This window comes from Carex rostrata, chromosome 22 (assembly GCF_964058835.1).
Source record: "Carex rostrata chromosome 22, lpCarRost1.2, whole genome shotgun sequence".
Lineage (NCBI taxonomy): Eukaryota > Viridiplantae > Streptophyta > Magnoliopsida > Poales > Cyperaceae > Carex > Carex rostrata.
The window spans coordinates 6,859,700-6,876,630 of NC_135939.1; the positions used below are offsets into that span (position 1 = coordinate 6,859,700).

Consider the following 16,931-nt stretch of genomic DNA (forward strand, 5'->3'; position numbering starts at 1 on the left):
AATCTAAATATTCTAGATTATTAAAAAATAGTGATTTTCAATATATTTAAAAAAAATATTAAATTTTTTCTAAAAAGATATAAAATTTAGTATGTAAATACATTTTCATACGGAGATTATATTAAATGATTCAAATTGACTGTACGAACTTTTAAAATAGAGATGTTGATTTATAGTATGGTCCAATCTACGCTATGCATAGTACCATAGCATTGCTATTTCAACAAAACAAACTACAGTTGCGGCCAGTAGGTGCACACCATGGAATAATTGCAAGAACATGTTAGTTGCGGCCAGTAGGTGCACACGGACTTCTCAGAATCGACAATCTTTTTAAGCATCGGTTTGCTAGGCGCCGAGTACTGACGACTGGAATCTATAATTTAAAAAGATAGAAAGAGGAATTGGGAACGGAGCAACGAGTCGAGTCTGGGTTCTTAATTGGTTGAAGTTTGTTAGGAATTGTTGGAACGAAGGCGGAAAGCAAACCCATCAAATTTTACAAGTTATTGCAAATATCTTATACCGAAGGGGAAATGTACAATTTACCCTTCTTTTTCAATCCAACAAATAAAATACCCCTTCGCATAAATTATTAACAAAATGCCCTTGTGAATCCCATTATCTCCTCCCTTTTCCCTCCCTCTCATTTATTCTTGTTTACTCCAACTTTTTATTTGAAATGGAAGATTAATATTATATAAAATTTTTGTAAATTTAGGAATGAATATATTTTATTGTATAATTTTTTAATGTAGATCTTATAAGTTAAAATTGACAACATAATATTAACTAATATACAAAATATTTTTAATAGATGATTTATTTAACTGTCATTATAGAATATATATATATATATATATAAGTCTAAATATTTGTGTCAGCTGTAGCTGCCGTGCTACAAAACCAACGCTCGACTCAACCTTTTAAATGTGATTTAAATTTTATTCGGAGTCGCCACCAGTAACGCAACGGGAAATATACAATCTAATTTATTTTATGCCCATGGATAAGCTAGGTTCGTGTCTTGGTTATGAATGTGGAAGGTGTTAGGCACCACACTCACCCGATCAATTGGTCTCTACTAATTCTAGCTTTCAAAAATTTATTTTAATGATAATGTATATTACAAAATGAGATAAGCAAGCTTGACAAACAACAATAAAAAGAAGGAAGAAAGAAGAAAAAAAAGAAAAGAAAACAAAGCAACTAAAAGAGAATAAAAATTAATCAAAAAGATTTCAAGCCACAATGATCTTCATTATTGTTATTAGCACGTCATGATAATTTCTTCGATGGCTTGGATGGATGGTTTTAGTATTTTGAGAACTTGGTTAATGGAATAACATAACAAGGATGTCACTCATGATTTTTGAGAGTCATTGTGTTAGGGTTTCATGAGGATATTTGTGGAAAAACTGTTTTTCTTCCTTGCTGTTTTTTTTTTCTGTGGGCTGAATTATGGACGTTTTGCTCTCTTTTTGTGCTTTGGATGCTCTAACCAACCATGAAGATGAAGTGAAGATGTAAAGGGCTATTTATAGGTGGAGTTGGAAGCCATTTGAAGCTTAAAATCATGCTTAATCTGCTGCAAGAAGCCATGCCCCACAGCTGTTCCTGTTTTGAACAGATTTGACTAGAATTAGAAAAAGGCTGTGAAAACACTGAAATATAATGATTATAATGCAGGAGCAAAATCCAAACAATGCCTACAGTTACTTAGAAGGTTTTTCTTAATTTTAATGATCATTCTACACATCTTAATGATGTTTATCACCAAGAACAAGAGGAAACATAGCAGCAGGATTCTTGCTGCTGAAATTCAGAAATTTGCCTTGTTCTTTGATCAATTCCAAGAGGATAAAAAGCTGAAAATTTGCAGCAAGGATATGACTAGACCATATGCATAAATGAGTTAATTTTATTGCTTTAAATCTCAATTTTTTGTTGTTGAATTTGCTGCTGAAAAAAATGGTGCTGTTGCTGAATTTTTTGCTGCTGATTTTTCTAGCTGCTGGAATTTTTCCTATAGTTGAAATGAAGTCATAAAACATTCTTAATATTTGTAAATACAAGTGAATAATTTAGGATTTTAAATTTTAGGTCCCAAATGATGATTTTTTTATATGTTTTTGGTGTTTTGATTTGCAATTATCTAATTTATTAGGAGCATATGATCAACAACTTCCTTCTTGTGAAATAAATTTTTTGGGCAGATGGATAGCATGTTTTACACCCACAAAATTCAGTAGGTATGTTCCCCTTCAAGGAAGATTAATTCAATTAATATCTAAGAACAACATCATGTGAAATAGGCAAAGATTGTGCTGAAATTTCAGGTGCAACTTGATCTTTTGACTTGAAATGACATGAAGAGCTAGAATCTAGCTGAAAATGAGTTACAACTTGTTCCTTGGCTGGTCCTACCATTTGGAAAGGTAATTTTAACATATATTTTATAATCACAACTTGTCATATTCATTCATGAGACTTCCTTGAATTTGTCTAAGCTTTAAAACATGGTATAATCATGCACGAAGCTTCATGAAATGTAATTTCTCTGAATTTTTGTGACATTATAAAATATATTTGCTAATTCTAGAACACTCAAGTAAAATGACTTGTACACCAAATACTATCATTTTCATATTAAAAAGTTTCATTTTGGTGATGAAAATAACATATGCTTGATAGAAATAATAATGTCTTGCAAAGTAAAGAATTGACTCTAAAATTATTCTAATGGTTCGTAATATTTTCTAAACTAATTTTGATATTATAAAATCATTCATATTTTTCTTGGAAGATATGTTTGTGATTTATCCAGTATAGCTAGATGTTGACAGAAAAACCGTAACACACTTCTTTGCGTGCAACCTAACATTAATCTTACATGGCAAAAAAACTTGGTTCCTAGAATAGATATAAATAAGACTATCATTTAGAACACATTAATGGTATGGCTATTTCCTTTGGAGTTCAGTTGCGTAAACAAGAGTTTAGTTCAATCTTTGTCCTAACCATCATTTGTATTTCATATTGCACCTGATATATAGTCAGTCATCATTGGATTTTCTTATATGTAAAAGTATGTGCATCGATTAATTTCTGAAAGAATCCAACAATGAGCGCTTCAGCTTTCCATTCTTTTATAAGTTATCATATTATTTATTTACTTATTTATTTATATATATATATATATATATATTTTTAAGTAAAGACTTTGGATTAAACTTATCACTGCTGATAGGGTTCTACATCTACCGAATAATAATCCTTGTAATTACTTATGCAGGACGTACTGGAGAAAATAGCAAATTTTAGTCATAATGCTTTATCTGAAAAATGCAATTCTAATATTAAAATAAGTTATCGGATGTTGTTGTAGGTTGGCACCATCCATAATTTAAATTGAAAATATTACCATAATTTAAATTGTGTCTTAATAGAATAACATGTTAAAACCAGTTTTTTTGTTGTATATTGAAAATTTGACGTTCTTCTTAAATCAGGGCTAAATTAGCCACTTTAAAACAACTGGCTTTTGTTATATTTCCAGATTTTATCTTAATTTTGCGAGATAGTATATCTGAGAAGTATATCTTTTCTCGTCATATGTTTGGATTTAATTTTAATTTTGTGAGATTATACTAATAAAATTTATTTCAAAACCATAGATAACTGAATGACTAATGTCCTTAATAAGTCAACAAAAATAAGTACCCGTGAATATAATACCGTTAGTAATAATTTTTTTTATCGTGGATATAATTATATAATATTCTCGTGCTGCATTAATTTTCACCTTATAGTGCACATATATATTCAACTCGAAACTAGACAATAAATGACACTAACCATAAAAAAAATCAATTACACAGCATACCTCTTTTGCAGATACCTTGAGATCATATTCGTCATTCGTCATTGATTTCATTACTCAGAGTTTGATGTAAGCATATATTTTCCAAGACTACACAATTTGGGGTGTCTACATCAGCCAAACACATTTTTAAACTAATTTAATTGAAGTCAAATTTCCAAATATACTAGTTGACATAATAATCTATAAATATGTATCATATACAAAATATTTTTTCTTGTGACGCATAAATTTAAGAATTTTTATTTTTGAATCATTTATAATTATTTAAATTGATAGTACTAATTAAGATCGATATCAGGTCAAATGCAATATTTCTGTTTTCTACAAGCAAAATTTTGGTAAAACCACATAATAGTAAAATCAGAAAACCTGAAATGGAGAACCATAGAAATTTTTGATAAAACCACATAATAGTAAAACCAGAAAATCTGGAAAGGAGAACCTTAATCGATCAGGTGACACATTTTATAAGGTAAATTATAAAATCTTAATACCTCGTATCGATATCTTAATTAGTAATATCAATTTAAATAATTATAAATGATTCAAAAATAAAAATTCTTAAATTTATGCGTCACAAGAAAATATATTTTGTATATGATACATACTTATAGTTTACAAGGCCTATTTATAGATTATTATGTCAACTAGTATATTTGGAAATTTGACTTCAATTAAATTTGTTTAAAAATGTGTTTGGCTGACACAAATATTTAGAGTTATATATATATTCTATAATGACGGTTAAATAAAATCATCTGTTAAAAATATTTTGTATATTAGTTAATATTATGTTGTCAATTTTAACTTATAAGATCTACATTAAAAAATTATACAATAAAATATATGCACTCCTAAGTTTACAAAATTTTCATATAGTATTAATCTTCCATTTCAAATAAAAAGTTGTAGGAGTAAACAAGAATAAGTGAGAGGGAGGGAAAAGGGAGGAGATAATGGGACCCACAAAGACATTTTGTTAATAATTTATGAGGAGGGGTATTTTGTTTGTTGATTTGAAAAAGAAGGGTAAATTGTACATTTCCCCTATACCGAAACATCACCCGAATTCGTATCCTCTGAGTACTACAGAGATACTGTTCCGTAGAGTTACTAGATCTGAACTGTTCCTTTTAACTTGGCACAAATCTCAAAGTCCAAAAATACTGCCCCCTATTGCGACCCGAATCTCAAATTGTAAAGTGAGGGTGATCCTCTATAATACTACAGAGGATACAGATTCAACATCACCCCAGGTGGGAATCCGACTCCGCTGCTCTCCAAATAGGAGAGCAGGACTATGTTATTTAAAATCTAATCGTTGAATTTTTTCATGCATGAATCTCAATACAGATGAACGGTTAGGTTTTGAATAGCAGGGTCTTGCTCTCCTATTTGGAGAGCAGCGGAGTTCAGCGTCCAGTAGGGATGTTTATCGGGTCCGGTTTAATTGGTTTTAAATCAAACTGCAAGAGTCCGATTTAAACGGTTCGGTTTTTCCGGTTAAATGAAACAGTTCGGTTGATTTTTTAAAACCAATTTAATAGTTCAGTTTGATTTAAAAATTTGAAAATTAATTAAACCGAACTGACTGCAATTTTTTAAACTGACACCCCACCCGAGCCAAACATTTAAAAAAATTCAAAAATTACGACATAATGTATAATTGTATATTGCTTATTTTGTTTTAATACCGGTTAAACTGAACCAAACAAATTTTTTAAATTCATATGTAAAATAATTCAAAAAAATAACAAAAAAATTATTTCTATGATTATTATCCTATTTCGGTCCAGTTCTTATTCAGTTCATATTCTATTTCGGTTTGATTTTGGTTTGATTTTAGAAAACCAAATAATACTTTAATTTATCAATTCTAAATCGGTTTGAATTGAACCGAATCGAACTGATGAACGCCCCCTATGTAACCCCAGGATTTTCAGTTTTTGGATGTAGAGAGAATTACTAAGTTCTTCATGCAAAGAAAACCATAATTACAAAGAAAATCCCTCGTTTTCTCTCAAAAGTTTTATTAAACAGACCAGACTGGTTATAGAATTTAGGCCCATTAAAACTTGAAGTACTGAGCTGACTCTGCCAGAAGGCCCAGAACTCCACCTACAGGAAAACAAATATAAATTAATAAAATGAACTCCGCCACGTCACCTCTCTCCCTTCCCGGATCCGTATCCTCGCAGGTACCTGACTCAACACAATTGAAATGGACGGTCCAGATTTAATTTAATCCGGTAGGTGATCGAAATGGCAATAGGGGCAGTATTATTGTGCTTCGAGATGCGTGCCAAGTTACAAATATCATTTTAGGACCGTTCGATTTAATTCTACTCAGTCAGGTAACCGAAACCTGAGGGGATACGAATTCCTCCATTCCCTTACCACTCTTTCCACCGCCCTCATGGCGTTGCGAGCAAGGAATTCCACCGCACTACGATCTTTCCTCTCTGAACCAATCTCGCTCCTCCATTATCGCCTGAGGGGCAATCTCTTCAAACCGAGCCAAAGTCTCAGCACCAGCAGTGACAATCAATCCTTGGAATGGGAGAATTTCACTGGAAAGAGCGCCTACGAGGTTTTAGGTGTTTCTCAATCCAGCTCCTTCGCTGAGATCAAATCTTCGTTTAGAAAACTCGCCAAGGAAACCCATCCTGATGTTGTGGCAAATTTAGACAATAGTTCGGCTGCATCGCAACAATTTATTCAAATTCTAGCTGCTTATGAGGTAATTCAATTGGATGTACGATCAATGTTTGACATTATTTGATGCATTTCTACATCATTTGGCCTGCATGATCTTAGTTGAAACTCTAATGTTCACTAGTGCTGAGCAAGCTGAGCTCTCTCTAATGATCTTGTAAAGGATTTGTAAGTAATAGCGGAAAGTTGGAATTTTGCAATGTTGGTTTCATTTATTTATTTATTTATTCCAATGTTATCAGAACCGGACCAGACCACAAACTAATAAAGGTGCGGGGTCAATGGTTTACCGGTCAGACTGCTGGGTCAAGCAGTTCGATTGCTGGTTTATATAAATTCTTACATGGTATCGGTATAAATTCACACATACATATGCATATACATATTCAATAATGTAATATAATACCGAATTTATAGATGTTTTTTAAAATTTAATATCCAAATAAAATGAAAATAGTGATTTTATTAACAGACGAACTGAATGTTTTTCCTTTAGGTGGAAGAATATAACAACTAAAAAAAAATTATTTTTATTTGATAATTATCAGTAGGCTATTTTGTAATATCAGTAAATTAAGTCCTTAATAAAAGATAAAGGGCTTCAATAAAAATTTACGTAAATTAGAATGAATAGTAAAAGAATGGCAATTGTTTTTTTTAATAAATAAATATACACAAATAGATGTAGCTTTTATACTATACATAATTGATTCTTTTACAATATGTGAAATATTTGAGATCTAATGTGCAAATTTTATAAGACAACAAATCCTAGCTATTGTGCATTTCTCTGCATCTAGGAGCCTATATAGTCATCCCCTATTACTCTCCCTCTTTCATTTAGCGCACAAAAAGAAACCTCAAAATCTAAACATGTTTAAAACCGATTTTTTTTTTTTTAAAATGAGTTACCAGGATTGGTCAATTAATCCGTTTTTTACCAGTTCAATAACATAAACAGTCTCCTAAACAAACCAAACTGGAACGGTATCCGGGTCCAGTTTATTTTGGTTGCAAACACAGGTTCGGTTAGGCATTTATAGCACTGGTTTATTCCGATGATGTCTATTACCAGTATTGATTAAAATGCCCATTTGGGTATATTAACAGAAGGATTAGAAAAATATCATTGAAAAAACATATCATTATGTGATACAGCTTGTAAGCCCCATGTATGTATACCAAAGTTACCATAACTTGCACTTTACCAAACTGGCATGGCTTTACTTTCCTAACTGATTTTTTCCATTATATTTCAGATTCTATCAGATTCTAAGAAAAGGGCTCACTACGACACCTTTCTCTTCTCTCAGAAAAGAGCAACGAATAACCAAAATCGTCCTCGTAATATGTACACAACATACAAGACTAATCAATCAATTGTATTCACAAAAGAGAGCAATGTGGTTGAGTGGCTGAAATGGTATCGACGGACCATAGACGACATCATTTCTCACAATCGAATTGCTGAAGGATCAACCTACCTCGACAAACTTGAAAATGAACTATTCTCTGCAATCCGCTCTGCCTATTATGGGCCTGATGTTGGTTCCATGGATCTTCTCCCAGATTGTTTCGAGGCTGAAGAGAGATCAGTTTATGACACCTCTGAGCTGTTGCATTTGGTTTATGGCCGAGATTTATTTGGTATAGTTTATGTAGTAGATGATAGCATTAAAAGGTTGTCTCATAAATGTCAAAATAATTTCATCAGTATAGAAAAAGGTGCAGACACTCACCAACAAGAGGTGAGATCATCTGATGCATACAAGGATCTTGAGTTGCATATATGTGGGAAAATGGTGGCTACAGCAAGTAGGAAGCAAAAGTGTAGTTGCATAGACGAGAGGAATGCCGAGTTGGATGACCACATACATGTATTTCTACTTGCGGATCAATTGAATTCGTGTAACTTGGTCAGAGAGCGGGTTTTGCTGGGTACCATTACTGGGTTAGAGACCGGTGGCGAAGAAGGGTCATGTACAGTTTATGATGCAGATGGTACCAAAACACACATGATTATGAAGCACAGAACTTTGCTGGTATGTACACCAGCATATCTGTCTTCTCTTGGTTGTTTTTCATTTACTGATGTATGTACTGAAGTCTTATACCTCTAGGTTAAGCATATGCACTGGTATCGGGTTGGGGGTGAAGTTTCAATTTGTGAGTGCCGGTCTAGTCGGGCACGCCTACCACCTAGCAGGTATGTTTCTTTTCTTTATATCTTTGATCCATTGCTTGCTACCACCCGAAACCTGAAACCCGAAACCCGAAACCCGAAACCTTAAACCCTTAGGTTTTTTAGTTATTATTTTGTTTGTTAATTTGAAGTGTTGTGTTTAATGGTTTGGTGTTGTAGATACTGGCTGTTTGAGCCAAGGTGTGACATGCATGACATAGGTGGCTGGTATGTGGAGACATTTGGCAGAGACAAAAAAGGCAAAACTGTGTTGTCCCCGAGACATTGGGATTCTTTTGCTGACTTTACTGAAAAGTATATGTACCCTAAGTCATTCTTTGTTTAAACAAATTCTTCTATTATTGTTTTGCTGGTAGCAGAAACACAAACTTCTGAAAGTATTCTCCATTTTGCTGGTTATTTTACATTTTTTCCTGACAATTTCAGTTTAGAATAAGACCTTTTGCATACATTTCATATTAATAACAAGCTTTTATAATTCAATGCTTATGATTTGTATATCTAGGAGTTTAAAAGTCATATCAATGAGGTTTGACTGTGTCCGTACTATACAGGTTGATTGATCCTTTAATCTGTTGGGATGTTTGAGATAATCATTAATTTGGCCATTAATTTTTTAGCACGTATCCTGTTGGATATGATTTGCAGAACATATTATTTCAGTAGGATACCGTCTTTTACATGCTACTATTTTACATTTTAGTTTATTTCTGCTCCATAAAGTGTACACTACATAGACATACGTTCTTTTACAGTAGATATAGTTTGCATATTTAAGAAAAGCTGGGAAATTTGGTTTCAGCAATCCCGAGAGTTGTTTTCTGATATATAGTAGTAGTAGTAGTAGTAGTAGTATAAACTTTTCAATTATCTTATTATCTAAGAACCTTTGTAATTTTGTGAATGCAGGAGATTACACCCAGCAATGTACTTAATGGCGCTTGCCTATAGATCATTAGATCTTGAGGAAACTCAGAGAAGGAAATGGAGTATACCGAATTTTGATCTTCTTGCTCGATGGTGCAAGAGGTTCTTCTAATGAAAAAGATGGTATAGTTTTATATACAAGTTGCTGGTTATGAGCCAAGTCTGCCATGCAATTTCTTGTATATCTTAGCGAAGCAGGATAAAGGCAGGTTTATCATGATTCTTCCGTTAATTGTAAATATTGGCTTTTTTTATTGCAAATTATACCAACTTCTCTACATATCTTAAAATCATGCCCAATATCAAATATGCAATTGATATCACAGGTCTCTTGGATATTTACAAATAACAATGGCCCCTAAGAACAAACGTCATTTCAGCCAAAAAGGTGGATCATCCCTCTTTTTGAGTGTTAACTCGGTAACATCTACTGAGAACAATTTTGTACAAATTGGAAACCAAACATTTAGTACGGTTGAAATCCAACATTAAGTTCAATCAGTTGATTCTAGTTCAATCCGTGCTTACCAAAAGTTAAATAGCATGCTAGTAAAAATAGGGGCAATATTATTGGCATAATGGCACGTAGAGGATAAAGAGGACCATGCATCATCACAATAAATCTCTCAATTAGGTTGCAAATATGAGAATTTACTGGGTGTTATTTAATAGTCTCTATAACATGTATTTGATGTGTTTCTTATTGGTGGTGTAATAGTATTTCAGTGCTATGCTGAAGTGCAGCTATGGTTTTCACCATTTGCCATTAGAGGCACCTTGCATGTGTGTGAGTTGGTCTGAGTAGTGCTGCAATCTTGTCAACACAGAGCAGGTTGAATCTTTACGCCCTCTCAACAACTGCGCACCTGTTGATGTTACTCGCTTGAAAGAGATTGATGTTGAATGAGTGGTTGGCTAACATAGTAGTCAGGTGCATGATTTTGGTCGCATCGGAGGTCGAGTGGACAATTAAACATGGTGCCTAGTTGAATCTGCATCATTGTCTTATGACAATGGTTCCAGTTTGAAATTTTCTATGAAATGTCTTTCCTGATGAGAAGTAGATCAAGCGGTGCCCTCAAAACTTTTTACAAAGTGGATCTGTGGAGCATCTGGTTTACTCTTCTTACTCTTTTACTGAATTCTCTGTCATGTTCATTTTTCCATTTGAAAAGTTCACACTCGCACCTTACCATTATCAGCCAGGTTCATCTTTTCCATTTTTGTTGTTCTGATTTAATTCTTCTCTAATATTTCCATTTTTTTGTCCATTTATGGTTCAATTTTATCAAAGTATTGGATAACGTTGGCATACCTTTTATGGAGGTCATAATTTTTGTTAGCTGGAGAATGATTGTAATGAATAATTTTTGTTGCTCTAGAGATCAAAGCTGTAACACTAGGTTTGTTACCAAAGCCAGTACCAGTACCAGTCTTGTTTGAGATAGAACAATAGGTTTGTGGGTTTTCGGCTGAGTCTGAGAATGGTTCTGCTTTCTTCTTTGCAGAATTACAAGTTTGTACTGAATTGTTGCTTTGGAGTTTGGTTTTCTTAGTGACTGTTAACATTTTTTGGGTTTGGTAAAGTATTATCCGGTGCAGTCTTTAAAAACAACTATGTTTGCCGCGCGGCAAAGTTTTACGGGTTATCATCATAAAAGTTTCCTCCTTTCCTTGAAATTAATATGTCATTGTAGGTTTTAAATAATAATATTGGATTTTCAATTAAGTTTTATCATTATGGCCTTTTATATGAAGTTAATGATGACATGCTATGCAATCATTTATATTATCTAAAAGAGCAATTATAGTCTATAGTATTTATTCAATATTTATGGAGGGATCCGATTACCACAATTTTGAGTTACTACAAAGTTACCACAATCATTTTCTATATTTTTAAAGTTCAAATCGTTGATTCAAACTGTTCAACATGATCTCCACAATAAAATTTGCTTCCATATCAAATTTTATATTTTTTTTGAATTTTTTTACTATTTATTAAGATAGATACAAAATTCAATGATCTGAATTTTGACTAGTTTTTGTAAAATACTTAATAAATAGTAAAAAGTTAAAAAAATGTAAAATTTAATATTCAAACACATGTTGAGCGGTTTGAATCGACTGTTTGGATTTTAAAATTTGCAAAACTAAGTTGTAGTAAGATGTAACTTTTAAATGTTGTAATTGAATCTCTCCTCATATTTATGATACATTTAAATTGTTTAAATTTGACCGTACAAATATTTAAAATTGTTTGATGGAAAGCTGAATGATTTTTGAGTTGGTTCAAATTTGACACATGACATATTTACCATATTTACTATTCTTTCCTGAATGAAATTTGAGAGAAACAAAATCATTTTAGTGGGTGGTGACTGGTGAGAGAAGCACATAAGTTGTAAATTTTGAAATATTTTTTGAAAGAAAAAATTGCGACCCTGTGGAACTTTTTTTTTAAAGAAAAAAAATTCTAGTTCGTCTCCGTCAATTATCAAATCAGATTGGATCTTTCGGTATTATAACTGATAAATAGCCTATTCGGATCTATTAAAACTGTGATTTACACAGATAATGAAACGAAAAATGCTAAAGTCATATTCGTATTTATATTCTTATTGACCGATGTTAAATGAATATTAATTAGAATTCAAAACTGAAATGCGAATACGATTTGAATAAATTGACTTTTAGTACCAACAGGGAGCAGTCCGGATTTTTTTAGAAACCATAAATAAAAAAAAAAAATTTACCAAACCAATTTGATTTCTTTGTTTTTTACAAAAATCATAAGAATTGAGATGTCATTTTGGTTCCTTTTTTTGGGGACCGAATTGCTATTCCAGTCCCATTCGTTTTCACAGAAAAAAATACGTTGAAAAATTGTGAAAATATTTGGGACCGAATTACCATTTCGGTCAAAAAAAAAAAAAAAATTCAGGACCGAAATGATATTTCAATTCTTATAATTTTTGTAAAAAGGAAGAAGAAGTGATTATGTTAGTTTCATAATTTTTTTAATTATGGTTTATAAAAAAAAAAATTCAGCAGTCCGGGACATCTATTCATTTCATACATAACAATTAAAAGCATGTCATTAAGGATTCGAATTAAATTATTGATCAATGTGCCAACATTTTTTTTTAAAACCTTTATAACGAGGCCGCAAAAAATAATTAAACTCTCAACCTTCAGATACAACAGTTCTATAATTTTTTTCTTAACTAACTGTGCTACCTCCCTTCAACATTAACTAAACCATTATGCTTTTCCTGTGCTACGGCTACGAGCTGCTCGAGGGTAAAAAACGAATAAAGCAGTTTTAGAGAACTGTTCCACCTGCATTTCTCAAAAAAAGAAGATATTTTGAAATTCAATTTACACGGATTTCGAAAAAATAAATAAATAAAAAGACTGAATCTGTGCCGCAATTTGCTATGGAGTATGGACAGTTACTCGTATGACCGGTCAATCTGAAAGTTTCGAGGTATTCAAATTAAGTCTTTCAATTTTATTTGAAGCGTTCCAAATTCACCGTAACTTTGGAGCGGATTTGTTTTTTTTTTTTTTAGTTGAAACCCGTAGACTTTGGAGCGGATTAAAGTACGGGTGAGGCACGGTAGTCCGTCTGGACCGTCCGTTTCAATTTTGAGCGGGCACCGGCTGATATTAAATCTGGACCGTCCGTTTCACCTGGGAGGATACGGATCCGTAGTCCGTCCTTATAATTGAGTTCGTATTTTTTTTTTAATTTTAAATAGTTAATTCGATATGCTTAACAGAATCTCAATGTAAAAATGTACTAAATACACACAATAGTGTTCAATTCATTTGATTTGTATGATTTAGTCATATTTTAATCAACAAAGTCAAAATATTATAATTTTTAAATCGAACCCATACAAATAAATCAAACAATCAAATCGTCGTCTAAAAAAAACTTAAAATTGAATAGACTGGATCATTCAAACAATCATATTTTGATTTGTATGATTTATTTGTATGGATCCAGCCAAAAATAAAGAATCATGGAGCAACCCCAGTTTACATTGATAAAGCATACATCTAATATCACAACTCTATTATCATAACCACATGCATATATTCACTTTTACTGCCCAGTTGATACAAGCATCCAACTATATTCAAACTCAATAAAAAAATTTTGCAGCTTCAAATCAAGAATATTCTCCAAACATGCCATTGTTAATTTTTCTGAAAAGAAAGAACAAAAGATAATACACATAAAATAGTTGCAAGAGAATATCCATAAAAACCAACTTAAAATGGTTTACTCAAAAGATGCATAACTTAATTGAAAAAAAAAAACTACAAAATATAAATCAACTCAGTTTAGTTCAGTTCTTTGAATTAACCTAACAGCAACAGAGAGAAGCGACTTGGCTGGGCAGAAGTCGTGGAGATATTCGAGGAGGTTGCGCTATTCTCCACAAGTGGTCGATGGCGATGCATGGTGGAAGACGGGTGGAAGATGGCTCGATGGAAGGGATAGTCGCACAGTCACCACCACATCAGGCTGAAGGGATAGACGAGTGGAAGATGGTTCGAACCCAGTAGAATCCCTTGGCAGGACATAGATTAGATAACATCTCGAGATTTAATTAGGAATTTATTTATTACTTGTAATGAATAGGGTTTAGGGTTATTACTTAGCGAGTAATAGGGGAATATAATTAATTAGATTAGTGTGAGTGGTTTAATTATATTATATCCTGTGATAATCAGAATTGTTCCCTACAAGCCGAACTTAGAGTTGGAGAACCTTTCAAATACCTATAGAATCGAACCCAAGTAATCCGTAAGGAATAATAGTACCGGTATGCGGCTCTACTCTGCGGGGTGGTCTATATCACATGCGGTAGTGATAGAAGGCCGTAGGCGAGGCCGTATGCGGCAGTGACAGAAGGCCGTATACCGGTAGACATGAGTACCATAAATATTGTATTGAGTTAATTAGAAGGAATTTGTACAAAATCCTAGAGGTTCTCCAAACTTGGTTTACAACAATTAGCATCTCCACCTATAAATTCGCCAGAGTAAACTGTAAAATCAAACTGCACCTATTATGATTAATATTTACCAATTATTATTAGTATTCACACAATCCAAACAAACCCGAAGAACCTAGACTAGTGTTATTGTTATTAAACTACTAAGATCTATCCCTATGGATCGACACCCGATACTACTACACGATAGGATTATGCGCTTGTAATCCGACAGAGTAGCATTAGGGTAACTAAGTATATATTTATATATACTAAAAGTTAGTAGTCTCATTTCGAGTCATCATCTTTCAAAAGAAGAGAACAAAGATGAAGAACGAAGATACTCGTTGTACTGAACTGAGGCATCACTATCTCGTTTAGAAGAGAAAATTGAGAAGAGTATATTTCTAACCTTTGATTCGGTGTTCTCTCGAAGAGTCGCCGGAGAACGGACTCACAATCAGCGGAGGAGAAACATCCTCTCTCCTCTGGAACCGTGCAAAGAAAGAAGAAATGAGACAATAAAAAAATAGAGGCCTAATGCCACATCAGCGTAAATGGAATCAAACAGGGGTAAAAAAGTCTCAATTAATTCTCTATTCCGACTCAAAAGTTAATTCCACCCCTCACCTGGAATTGAAAGTTGGGAAAAAGTTATATTCCCTATTCTTTAATCCAACTAATTCATAGTCTGTTCAGTGAAAATAAAGTCTTAATTCCACTCTATTCCTCTATTATAGTCCAGCCGAACAGGTCCAAAGAAAATAACATAGATCACATCTAACGGTTTTATTTTGACTTTTAAGTTTTAAATTTTGAGTTATTAAAGTTTTAAAAAATGAAAACATGGTGGAGATACAAAAAATGAAGGCATTTGAGCCCTCCTCTAGTTTAATATATATCATAAAACAAATTGTATAATTTATTAGAGAAAATGTTTCTGTCCACTGAATTTTGTCCATCATTTGTCCACAACTTTATCCAACTCCCGTTTAACTTGTTTTAACGACTCCGGTCCCCACATAACTGAAATTCGCGTATATAAACAAATTTCTTATTATCGCTATTGATCTCTCTCCTCCCTCCGTTCTTTCCAGTATTTCAAAGGAGAAATCATAATCAAAGGAGAAATCTCTCTCCTCCCTCCGTTCTTTCCAGTATTTCTTATTATTGCTATTGATTGCTATTGACGAACTCTCTCATCAAGATATCGATAATCAAAGGAGAAATCGTAAAAGTTGCTTTGGATTCCGTCGCTACCAAGACGAGTAGTGCTTCGACAGCATCTTCGATTTTTTATACATGATCGCAATGGAACCTTCAATCGTGGAGCGCAATTGAATAGAAGTTGTTTTTGTTGAAGAGCACGGCAAAATTCAAATCTAGTAAGTTATTTCTGTTGAATTTGTTGTTTTTGTTGTATGCAGTAACAGATCTAGCATTTCAAATGAAATCTGGAGGAAAGAGATGATAGAGAGGCGATATGGAGTATTGACATGTTAATTTTTCCTGTATTGCCCCGTTAATTTTACAGTATTCATCTTGTCATTTTACAGTATTCATCTTGTGGAAATCTGGAGGAAATAGATGATAGAGAGGCGATATGGAGTATTAATCTATTAATTTTACAGTATTGCCTTGTTAATTTTACAGTATTCATCTTGTCATTTTACAGTATTCATCTTGTGAAAATATGGAAGAAAGAGATGATAGAGAGGCGATATGGAGTATTGATCTGTTAATTTTATAGTATTGCCCCGTTAATTTTACAGTATTCATCTTGTCATTTTACAGTATTCATCTTGTGGAAATCTGAAGGAAAGAGATGATAGAAAGGCGATATGGAATATTGATTTGTTAATTTTACAATATTCATCTTGTGAAAATCTGAAAGAAAGAAATGATAAAGATGCTTCTTACTCATCCGAACAATATTCAATTGAAAATTCTACTGTATACAAGATTCAATTTTACAGTTCTACTGATTCAATTTTACAGTATACAAGATTCAATTGTAAATTTTACTGTGTAGAAGATTCAATTTTACAGTATACAAAATTCAATTTTACAGTATACAAGATTCAATTGAAAATTTTACTATATACAAGATTCAATTTTACAGTATACAAGATTCAATTTTACAGTATACAAGATTCAACCCAGTGCGGACGCTAATAATTAACTCTAA

General features: G+C 32.7%; 2 protein-coding genes across 7 annotated transcripts in view; one reads left to right on the plus strand and one right to left on the minus strand.

Annotated features, from left to right (window-relative positions):
- The window catches only part of LOC144574318 (subtilisin-like protease SBT1.7), a 53,932-nt gene that overhangs the window by 15,273 nt on the left and 21,728 nt on the right, over positions 1-16,931 (minus strand). The gene's annotated exons all lie outside the window — the stretch shown is intronic.
- LOC144574282 (Chaperone DnaJ-domain superfamily protein) lies at positions 6,276-11,123 on the plus strand. 6 transcript variants are annotated; one of them, XR_013518167.1, is made up of 6 exons: positions 6,276-6,626; positions 7,861-8,643; positions 8,722-8,807; positions 8,964-9,098; positions 9,714-10,884; positions 10,938-11,123. XR_013518167.1 is itself a non-coding variant. In XM_078324214.1 (5 exons), exons 1-5 carry the CDS (start codon positions 6,303-6,305, stop codon positions 9,841-9,843), a joined length of 1,458 nt encoding a protein of 485 aa, XP_078180340.1. In that variant the 5' UTR covers positions 6,276-6,302; the 3' UTR covers positions 9,844-11,115. The 6 variants fall into 6 exon arrangements, 1 of the variants encoding a protein (XP_078180340.1); XR_013518169.1 differs by having other exon boundaries at positions 8,708-8,807; positions 9,714-9,936; positions 10,476-11,116; XR_013518165.1 differs by having other exon boundaries at positions 9,714-9,936; positions 10,458-11,113.